This window comes from Citrus clementina, unplaced genomic scaffold (assembly GCF_000493195.1).
Source record: "Citrus clementina cultivar Clemenules unplaced genomic scaffold, Citrus_clementina_v1.0 scaffold_2, whole genome shotgun sequence".
Classification (NCBI taxonomy): domain Eukaryota; kingdom Viridiplantae; phylum Streptophyta; class Magnoliopsida; order Sapindales; family Rutaceae; genus Citrus; species Citrus x clementina.
The window spans coordinates 20,889,693-20,900,961 of record NW_006262688.1 but is presented as its reverse complement, the minus strand read 5'-3'; the positions used below and the strand labels follow the sequence as shown (position 1 = coordinate 20,900,961).

At 30.5% G+C, this 11,269-nt stretch overlaps 2 protein-coding genes across 2 annotated transcripts; both read right to left on the bottom strand.

The window, feature by feature from the left end:
• Positions 1-5,435: 5,435 nt before the first annotated feature.
• Positions 5,436-6,691, bottom strand: LOC112100957 (putative nuclease HARBI1). The gene is made up of 2 exons (XM_024190835.1): positions 5,977-6,691; positions 5,436-5,890 (listed from the first exon to the last, which is right to left on the bottom strand). Exons 1-2 carry the CDS (start codon positions 6,689-6,691, stop codon positions 5,436-5,438), a joined length of 1,170 nt encoding a protein of 389 aa, XP_024046603.1.
• A 2,390-nt stretch (positions 6,692-9,081) lies between these two features.
• Positions 9,082-9,981, bottom strand: LOC112100956 (L10-interacting MYB domain-containing protein-like). Its single transcript, XM_024190834.1, has one exon. It carries the CDS (start codon positions 9,979-9,981, stop codon positions 9,082-9,084), a length of 900 nt encoding a protein of 299 aa, XP_024046602.1.
• Positions 9,982-11,269: the final 1,288 nt, after the last annotated feature.

Sequence of the window (11,269 nt, the reverse complement as noted above, 5' to 3'; positions counted from 1 at the left end):
TTTAGTTTTCTTTTACAAAATAGTATTATAAAAGAAAATTGGTAAAATGTAATAAAAATGGCATGAGAAAAGGTTAGTAGAGGTGATTTTCCTTGTAGTTAATAAAACATATGAAGTAATGGACACACACACATATTCAGTACTTCTATTTACCCCTATTTATTAATAAGTGGGAAATTAAAGTCGTAATTACCATAATGTATTATGAATTGATATGTAAAATATAAATACTAATAAAAGCTAATTTGTAGACTAATAAAGTTAACCATATTTTATGGACACTTGATACATTAATTTAAGGTCAAATGAGATATATCATATGATATTTCAAACTGTAGTCTAATTTTCAACATTTGCATATGGTTTTATAAGCTAGTAAACCAATAAAATATACCATGAGAAATCAAAGGCTATTGTATATATTGCACCATTGGATATATATAAATATATATATAGACACACACATATAACTTCCATTAATCTTCCATGGCCATGCATTAGAATAAAATAATCTAACCGCACACACTATATCCGATTGATAGATTTTGAAATTAGTTTGATTACATGATAATCGAATTATCTTATAACATTAAGGATATGAATTAAGTACCATTTTATCAATTTTGAGTATCGTATTGAGTTTTCAAATTAATTAAATGTTGAAACTCTTTCATGTTTGGCCTGACATTATTATTTAATAAAATTACGAAAAGCCAATATGAATTGTGTAGGATACATAGTAAAATAAACTTTAAAATGTAATTAAGTATTCCCATGAATTTTGTGTAATTAAACAAAATATGTTATTTTAGTGAAATTGTTAGAATATTTAAAATTGTAGGGGTGGTCACTAAAGTTTCTCGGACTTGAGCAAACTACACGATCCCACACGGTTTATTTTGACAAATACAACTTGTTAACCGCTAACTGTTGGTAGAATAAGTTCCTATAAACAAAACACAATTCAAACTCATATTTGCAAGCAGCAACAATATCTCATCAAGGAACAAATTTGAATGGAGTTTTTGGTCAATCAATCTAAATAAAATTGAGTAGAGTTTTTTGTCAATTAATCAAGTTTTTGGGTTTTCAAACAATTTATGTTCAAGGTAAATATGGGAGCTATCATTACAAGAAAGCAATGGATATTGATCAACAAAGTTAGTACTGTGTATGTTCTTTGTAATTTGATATTTAGAACTGTTATGATTATTTTGTTGTTGAGTAGAGAGATGGTTATCTGGAGATTTCAACTATGTAACCATGTAATGACCAATGCTTTAAAATCAAACACTTGTTCGATAATTTGACAAAACAAAAAAAATTAAAAAAAAAAAACATGTAGAAAATGTAAGGAAAATGAGCATGTAATGTCCGGCAATCGTGCTTATAGGGGAAAGAGGCTGAAACAAAGAACTAATACATTTTTTAAGTTGGTTGCTTTAGTGATTCTGAGCAGTCAGCATTCTTTAAGCCATATTTTCATGTAGAAAACTTCAAATAGAAAACCGTAAAATTATTTGAACTCCTGAGGAATAAATATTTCTAGACATGTATAGTTTTTAATTTTATTCCTTATTAATTGATATCAGTTAATGCAGAAACTTCAGGTCTTGTGTAGTTTCAAGAGAGTTATGACCTTTGTGCACTAAATCGTGAATATCTTTAAGAAGAGAAGTCCAAATTTGATTTTATAAATTTCGTCCATAACTAGACACATTTATCTATCAAAGAATTTATATTATGCAATCTCATATATTATAGATAAATACAGTTAAATAATGAAATTTGGCTTATAATCATAGACTTGGTTGCTTTAGAGATTTTGAGCAGTCAGCATTCTTTAAGCCATATCTTCATGTAGAAAACTTCAAATAGATAACTGTAAAATTATTTGAACTCCTGAGGAATAATATTTCTAGAAATAAATAGTTTGTAATTTTATTCCTTGTCAATTGATATCAGTTAATTCAAAAACTTCAGGTCTTGTGTAGTTTCAAGGCAGTTGTGGAAGATTTGGTCTCTTTCAGTTTCCTATATGCAAATAAGTTTTTCAATGATAAATTTTCACCACATGCGTCTTCAATATTGTCCTTAATCTCAGCGATCTTCACCCCAAACTCATCTCCCTTGCCCACGAAATTTTGACCACTTGATTCATTTTTACTATTTTGAACATCTTTACTAGAAGAGTTCATCTTTTCCTTCCATGGGTGTGATTGCATATAAGTTATATTATGTTCAAGTGCTCCAACTACACTATAAATTTTTTGTACCAATGCATAAGTATCTAAATTGTTCCTCTTCAGCTCACCAAGTTCATACCTGACAGCGGCAAGATTAAAAGTCATCCCATCAATTTTTTTCATTAAGCTTTGTCAATTCCTCCTCATGGTTGCAATTTTGAAAGTTTGTTTCACCCTCTCCATTTGTTTTTATGCTTTTATGGAGGCCTCCATCATCTTTTCTTTCCATCTGCATTTTAATGTTAATATTTAGTCAATCGTGTAACATCAAGTATATCTATAAAATTATGATACTAACAAATAAAGTATCAATAAACAAAACTGAAGATTTTAACATCTATATTTTCATATGGGGCTTGCCTTTAATTTTTAGAATTTAAAGACCGACATTTAAATTTCAATTGTAAGATATTAGTAGTCAGCTGAATTCCCTCCTCAAAGTAATATAAATTCATAAAGTGCAACGGAAAAATCTCTTGGCGATATTATACTCTAGTAGATGCAAAGTAGACAACTAGACTGGCCAAATTCTGAATGTTGAGACTTTTAAAGATTGAATTTTCTCTTGTTGTCTTCATTGAGAAAATGACTGAGAACTAAAAGAGAGAAAGTTCATTCCCACCGCATAAATCCTAAGAGAGACAAAATTATTAATCTGACTCTCGAATCTTCAGGTCTTCACAAAAGAACATATAACAAACTTGAAAAAAAAATAATTGCCCCTTCAGATCCAAAAAGCATTGTGCTTCTAATCTTGTTTTGCATGCTTCAGCTGTAGTAATTAGTTGCTTTCCATGTAATCAACAAAACCCCAAAAAAATGACACTAGAAACTGTGGTTTTGATAATATGTGATAAAGTGAATTGAACTTCCCAGCAAGGGCTTCAATCTAAAAAGCAAATAAGTCATTCTTTGTGATTAATTAATTACAACTTAATTACTTAATTATTTCTCTTACATATGTAATTAATTGACTTTTTTCTGGCTGTAATAAATACCATGAATTGTAAGAATCATTAACCTTCTTATAGGCCTCATAGATGATCGTATAGATAATGCGAATAAACTTTCTTCAAATTATGTATGAACTTGGTGAGCTGAAGAGGAACAATTTAGATACTTATGCATTGATACAAAAAATGTATACTGTAGTTGGAGCACTTAAACATAATATAACTCATATGCAATCACACCCATGGAAGGAAAAGATGAACCCTTCTAGTAAAGATGTTCAAATAGTAAAAATGAATCAAGTGGTCAAAATTTCGTGGGCAAGGGAGATGAGTTTAGGGTGAAGATCGCGGAGATTAAGGGCAATATTGAAGACGCATGTGGTGAAAATTTATCATTGAGAATATTATTTGCATATAGGAAACTGAAAGAGAACCAAATCTTCCACAACTGCCTTGAAACTACACAAGACCCGAAGTTTCTGAATTAACTAATATCAATTAACAAGGAATAAAATTAAAAATTATTTATTTCTAGAAAGATTATTCCTCAGGAGTTCAAATAATTTTACGGTTATCTATTTGAAGTTTTTTACATGAAGATATGGATTAAAGAATGCCGACTGCTCAAAATCACTCAAGCAACCAAGTCTATGATTATAAGCCAAATTTCATGATTTAACTGTATTGATCTATAATATATGAGATTGCATAATATATATCCTTTGATAGATAAATGTGTCTAGTTATGGATGAAATTTATAAAATCAAATTTGGACTTCTCTTCTTAAAGATATTCACAATTTAGTGCACAAAGGGTGCGTTTGGTACATGTATTATATTATGCTGTATTGCATTATTCTAATGCTGGTGTATTGTATTATGTTGTATTGCATTAGCATTGTATTATAATAATACTGTACAATGTTTGGTACCATACTGTATTGTAATAATTTTTTTGATTAATTTAAATTAAATATTATACTATATTATATTATATTATATTAATATACTTAAATTGTATTAATATTTTATATTATTATTAATTTTAAATTAATATTATTCAAATTTATTCATATTTAACTATTTATTATTAGTTATAATAAATTATAAATTTATTAATAAATTATAATTAAAAAATAATATAATATAATAATATTGAATAATAAATTACATGTTTATTAATCTATATTAATAATTATAATATAAAAATAATATTAAATTAAAAGTTATATTTAATAATAATAATTATTATTATTATTATAAAGCAAAACTCAAAAAGCAAGACTCCAGCGACAGTTGCAAAAGTAAAAAGGGAGAGAGAGAGAAAAAAAAAAACAATCAGCAGTTGCCGCATTAGTTTGGGCTTTTAATGTGGTGGTCCTGTAGCTTTTTATTTGCCAAACATGGGCTTGTGTAAAATTAATACAATGAAGGGCTTTAATACAACAACCAAACAAGCCCAAAGGTCACAACTATCTTGAAACTACACAAGACCCGAAGTTTCTGCATTAATTGATATCAATTAACAACAAATAAAATTACAAACTATACATTTCTAGAAATATTTATTCATCAGGAGTTCAAAGAATTTTACAGTTTTCTATTTGAAGTTTTCTACATGAAGATATGGCTTAAAGAATGCTGACTGCTCAGAATCACTGAAGCAGCTGCAGTTGCTGTGGAGTAAAAGGTATAGATGTGAAGTGGAAGTTGATGGTGTTTGGTAAAGGTGCTGTAACTTTTAAGCTGTAGCTGCTGATGGTGTTTGGTAAAAGTGCTGTAGCTTTTAAGCTGCAGCTACTGATGGTGTTTGGTAAATTTTAATAGTTGTAGAGTGGATAAATATTTATAATAATTAATTTTAAATAACATTATTTTTAATTGTTAACAAACCAATTATTTTTCATTCTTCAAATTATTATATTGACATACAATTACGATTTATTACTTTGCAAATTAAATTAATATTTAATAAATCAAATTTATTTTTTTGCACAAGTTGTAATAAATAATTTATAAAACACATCATGGGGCCAATTATAAATAATTTTAAATAACTATTATTGACAATGCCAACCGGGCAGTGTACATGATATGCTTCTCCAAATTGCTTCGGTTTGTACATGATATGATTAATCGAGTATTATTTACAATACCAAATATATCTAATAAAAATCATACAACAAAACAAAATAAAATTAAAATGTAATTAATTACAAAATTTGTATAAATATTTCTATTGTTGTGCCTCCATTAAACTTGTAGCAATGCCATCTTTCAAGATTATTATATCTTGAGTTGTGCTATCAATTGTTTCACAACTCTCTTCATGAGATGCAATATGTTCGCTAATACTATGACTTGGTTCATCTGTCATTTCATCAAAATGATCATTATTTTGTGAATATCTTCTTATATAATTATGCAAGGCCATTGTACCAATAACTATTTTCACCTGCTTCTTGAATGGATAGCTTGGCATACTTCGTAAAATCTTCCATGTATTCTTCCAAACCCCAAAAGTACGCTCAATAACACTTCTCAAGGAAGAGTGCTTGTAATTGAACAATTCTTTATAACCCATTGGTTGGCTACCTCTACGAAATTCAGGAAGGTGATATCTTTCACCCTTATATGGTCCTAAGTACCCACATAACTTCGGATATCCTGCATCTACTAAATAGTATTTTCCTAAAAATAAAAAGAAAAATACAAAAATAAATAACACAATCTAATCAATTGAATAGGTATATATAAAAAAAATTAGAAACACAAACCTGGAGGAGGGTTTGGAAAATTGAATGCAGGATTCGTAATAGTTGTTTGAAATACCCTTGCATCATGGGCACTGCCTTCCCAACCAGCCACTGCAAATATGAATTGCATATCAAAGCTACATACAACCATTACATTCTGAGTTGATGTCCCTTTTCTACCAATAAATGAAATTTGATCCTCCGGAGATATTGAAGCAGGTATATGAACACCATCAATAGCACCAATACAATCCTTAAAGTAAGGCATATATCTTGAATCTTCATATATCTCTTTGGGAGTGGTAATAAAGTCAGGATCCAACGGTTTTATCAAATCTACGGACATATGACACACACTATCTAATACCTTGTCAAAATATCTACTCACAGTCTCACCAGAATGTTGGAACCGCTCCATTGTTGATCGATTTCTTACACTTTGTCCTAGTATATACAAAAACATTCCTAACATCTCAGCGCCACATGTTCTCCTTGAACTCTTTAACCCATAATTATCTTCTAAGTCGGTGCATAATCTTAAAAGTACATCACTATTCATTCGAAACATGTTAAAGCACCTGCTTACATTTCCACCACGTATTTCTATCAACCATTTATGCCCTGTTTGAGTAGAATTCATACAAGGCTCCTTATGGATAAATCTCAAATAATAATGATGCATCAAAACAGCTGTTAGACAAACAAGCTGGTCAAACTCCTCTTCATCATTATCCATATTTTTATATCAAACTATCAGCTGGCTGAATTCAGACTCCACTCTCAAAGTAAATTAAAAGGGAGTATGCCTACCTCGTTAGAATTGCTTCAACAGGATAAATTAATTATGTATGCTTGGGCATGTGGATTTTTTGAAGGAAATTATACGCCAAGAGCCAGAGGTTGCTGAAAAGTTAAGACATAATTATGGAAGATATACTAATAATAATTTCAATGCTATTATTTTTCCTCAAACAAATAGTCCAGAAAATTTTCCATTTTCTAAAGCGTACAAACATATCATATCGTAAAGTAAAGAGAAATTTTTTTTTCCATAATTCTCATATTAATGTTTATAACAAAACTTCTCTAGCTGGCCTCTCTAGTAGAAACTCATCTAAGTAAAGAGAAAAAAAAATTCTATACCGATCAAGTGCACAAGAAGAAATAAAAAATGAAGGAATTATTTTTTATACTTTGGAGGAAACTCATTGTTTCAAAACTGGCAAGTGTAGATTAAAGTTTATTACATGGAATAGAAAATGGCACACCATATAAATGCAATAAAGTAGTCAAAACTGAACTTTCAATAAGGAGTTTTCCTTACAGTAGTGGTGGAGCAGGCAACAAAAGCAATATGAGGATCTACTTTTGCCGAACAAAAACTTGTTGCGTAAATTAGCAAGTGTACTAGTCGGCACAAGTAATATAATGAAGAGTAGAGTATCGTCCCATTGAGATTGTATATCCGATTAGTTACCGAAATTATTCTAACCCTAATTTATTTGAACAATCGAATAAGCGAATTTAGATCAAAATAAAATAAAATAATTAAAAATTAAATAAAGTCGAAGGCAATAATAGAAAATACCAAGAGATTAAAACACTAAGACATCCGATTTTACCATAACCAATCCAATTTAATCCTCCATCTATGCTATTAAAATTTACTACCCATGTTGACAGTGAATTTCCCTAATCCATTCAATATCCTCTCTCGAGTAATATTAAAAATACCTTCACACATTAACCCACTATATCTCTATGTGAATTTAAATATGCAAAGATTCATTAAACTCTATGGAAATTCTTAGATAAAACCGCACGAATCACGTTGGCACATCTCTGTCTTTCGTTCAATTCATGGCATCCATTACACAGAGCAAAAATACATAAATCTCCTCTCGGTCTCATTATGTATCCTCAAATCATTCAAATGTTGGCCAGATATTTAAAAGCATTAAGGACAATATTGAACACTCAATCATGGAATAATTAATTAAAAATAACATAGATTTATAGAATTAAATCTTCATAGTTAGGCTACATCGTAGCCTAGTAAAATAAATTAGTTCATGGGAATATCAAGAGAATCCATTAATTTAATTAAAAACATTCAAGCAAGATAATAGAGAAGAGGAAAAGAAAAACTTAAGAATTAATGCGTCTTCCTCCTGCTGCAGATTATTCCTGCTGCTCTCGGTTTTGCTCCAAACTTGCGGCTGCTGCTCTTCTCCCCCTTGTGCGGCTGCCTTTCTTCCCTTTTATAATGTTGTGGTTTCTTCCAAATCCTTTAAGGAAAAAGATTGCAAATCCAGCCCACGATCCTTGAATGAAAAAAAATTAAAAACAAAAGCCCAACCGCCTATTTCATTCCTAGGTCAATCATAATTAAAAGCAAAAGCCTCTCCACGTGTTGCATGCCATATTCTCTTTGTAAATGAATTCTTCAAAGCTTCCTCCACGTGCTGCATGCATGCTTAATGATTAATTAAATTAAATCCTTTGTGATTTGTTCCGATTAATTCTCTTTAATCCCATATTGTACCTAAAATGATAAAATATAAAAATTAAAATAAAATTAACATAATAAAACATAAAATTAAGTTATGGAAGCATTAAAATAATAAATAAATTATGAGCACATCAAACAACATGCAAAAAATCACACCTTTTTCGAAAGTTCTCATGCCATCACTTGCACACACTCATGGTCACACCTATTACTAATCTACTATTTCATGTAATATAGTTATATTCATTCAAGACCATATTTATAAAATCATATCAACCATTTTTCATAAATAATGTGCAACTGCAAACCTAGAAAAAACACATACGAAGAAGTATGATTTCCATTCCAGAATTTCCATTCAACACTGCAAAGGTTGTCGCCCCAGTTTTCACACAAAAATACAACAAAAGTAGGCCATGGAGCATGTCAGAATTACAAAACTTAACCGTATAAGAACTAATACCAAAAACAAATATGCTATTATTTTTCCTCAAGCAAATAGTCCACAAAAATTTCCATAAATAAGCCTCAAGCAAATAAATCAATAGCAACAATTCATATACATTGTAAATGTAATATAAAGTGTAATCAGTGACAAAATAAAAAGTGTTCATTCATAAACATAATTTACAAAATATTGTTTCATAAATACAATACATTTTCACTTTGTATTTTTTCTCATAATTAAGCCATTTCAATTTGACATTTGGATATTCTATCTCATTAAATAAATCCCTTTTCACTTTGTCCATAAACAACTGACTAGCAAATAACCACACTTCACTCCCAGCCTTAATGTTTGGTAAAGAAGCAACTACTTCCAATGCTTTATAAATATCTTTCCCACTTGTATCATTTTGAGAGTTTGAAGTTGTGTTCCTTTTCTCTACTGCATCAATGAGACGATCAAGCTGTCTTGACAGTTTTACAGCACCTCCTACTTTGTTCCCTTTTACAGCCACTCTTTTACCTTTGGTTCCCTTACTATCATCAGACACAATATACTCATTAGAGTCAGCAGTACTCTCAACACGAAGAGATTCAGATGCGTCATTACTCTCTAAAGGAAAACCAGATGAGGGAACCCAAACATGCTCACCAGTAGCCACAGTGTTCATGAACATTAAATTTATTTTTTTCTCCAACTCTGGATAAATACCATTTTTTCGAAATCTACTGAATTGTGGATTTTCCTTTATTTTCTTTTCCCACCATTCCTCACTTGCATCAACTGTCCTCAACCTATGATTCCACCCTAAACCAGTTTCCTTGCCAATCAAATTCTTCCACAATTTCCAATCAGTTCTAAGAGAATCCCATTTATTTTTCATTTGAGTTCTGTTGTAATCTAATCCAGTTTCTTTAGTGAACTCCTTAATCAAATTTTCATATCCTTGGGAAGTCAAATGAGTCACAGGACGATGTCCGGCATCCACCTCTTTAATGCATAAGTCACAAAATACATCTAAAGTCTGGGGGTTCCAGGTAGCCTTACTAGTTGAGCTATTAGACATAATTTCATACACTTAAACCTAGGAAAAAAAATATTTCTTTGTCAAACAACAATACAGGAAAAATAAGAACATAGAAGTTAAGAAAATTACTAGAATCTTGTTATGGATGGTGGAAGGAAAAATAATTCGATATTAAAAAAATTTAAAAAAAAAGACAAACCAGAACAAGTTACTTTAGTTGTTACTTTACTTGAAATACTTTTAATCAAACACTTAGTTTACTTGAAATACTTTTCCAGCAAACAATAATGATCATAGCCCAAGAATAGAAACAATTACAATCAAGTCAATAAAGCAACAAAAGACAAACCAGACTAGGAAACAAAGAAATTCAACTAAACAATCATTAGGTACAAACTGCAATTGCATTTAGCCTCACAATCTCAAATTTGCTACGTGCTTTGATATTTCCTGTACTATTCTTTTGGCCCATCCCAAAGAAATTGGATAAGACCTATACAATTGCAATTGCAACACTTTCCCCATTCTTTTGATTGTGCCAAAACGTCAACTTGAAATCCAGAATTTGACAAACTTCCCTTTGTTTACTGAAGCATAGTATTTCATAACAGAGGCATGCATTTTATTATTTAATGTTTTGTAGAACTGGAAACTCAAATCAAACAGGGGCTGTGCATGTCTACAAAAAGCAACTACAAAAATAAAAATTGATTAGTATTAAAAATTATTTAATTATCAAGCGATAATATGTTATTTTATGCTTATGTTATAATTTATATTTGTGTTTATGTAATATATTATGAATTATTAATTATGTTTTAAATATATTTAATTTTGTGTATTTTTATGTGTTTATTAGGAAAAATATTAATTTCACGTACTTCGAGGCTCCAAACAGATAAACGGAGGTCAAATTTGGATTCCGGAGGTCCGAAAACCTTAAGATCAGTCAAGATCGGCTTAAAATTGGGCTTGTGTAAAAAAAGTTGACTTTTCCTGTTGACCGAGCACTGATTGGATGATGAAATGAGCTTACAATAGATATGAGTGCATGGGATAACTGGCAATCTTGACTAAATCTCAACCGTTCATGATTCAATGGCCATGATTGTGCCACGTGGCAATGGTTGGTGAAGCAAGTTGGAGGATCCGAATCTTTGTATTCGGGTCGACCCGATCCACCCATTAACCCGCAAAATCTCAACCGTTCTTTGGGCAAATCGAACGAGTCAAATGATGCCATGTGTGATGTTGACTTTTGAAGTTTGACCAGCCATTGGATCTTGATCTAAGGGTTGTGAGGAGCACATGCATGAAGCTTATGATG

Coding starts and splice junctions, on each gene's coding strand:
- LOC112100957 (XM_024190835.1), bottom strand. CDS start 6,691: ATGGATAATGATGAAGAGGAGTTTGACCAGCTTGTTTGTCTAACAGCT. Junction 5,891..5,976: donor TTTTCCAAACCCTCCTCCAG/GTTTGTGTTTCT, acceptor TTTTATTTTTAG/GAAAATACTATTTAGTAGAT.
- LOC112100956 (XM_024190834.1), bottom strand. CDS start 9,981: ATGTCTAATAGCTCAACTAGTAAGGCTACCTGGAACCCCCAGACTTTA.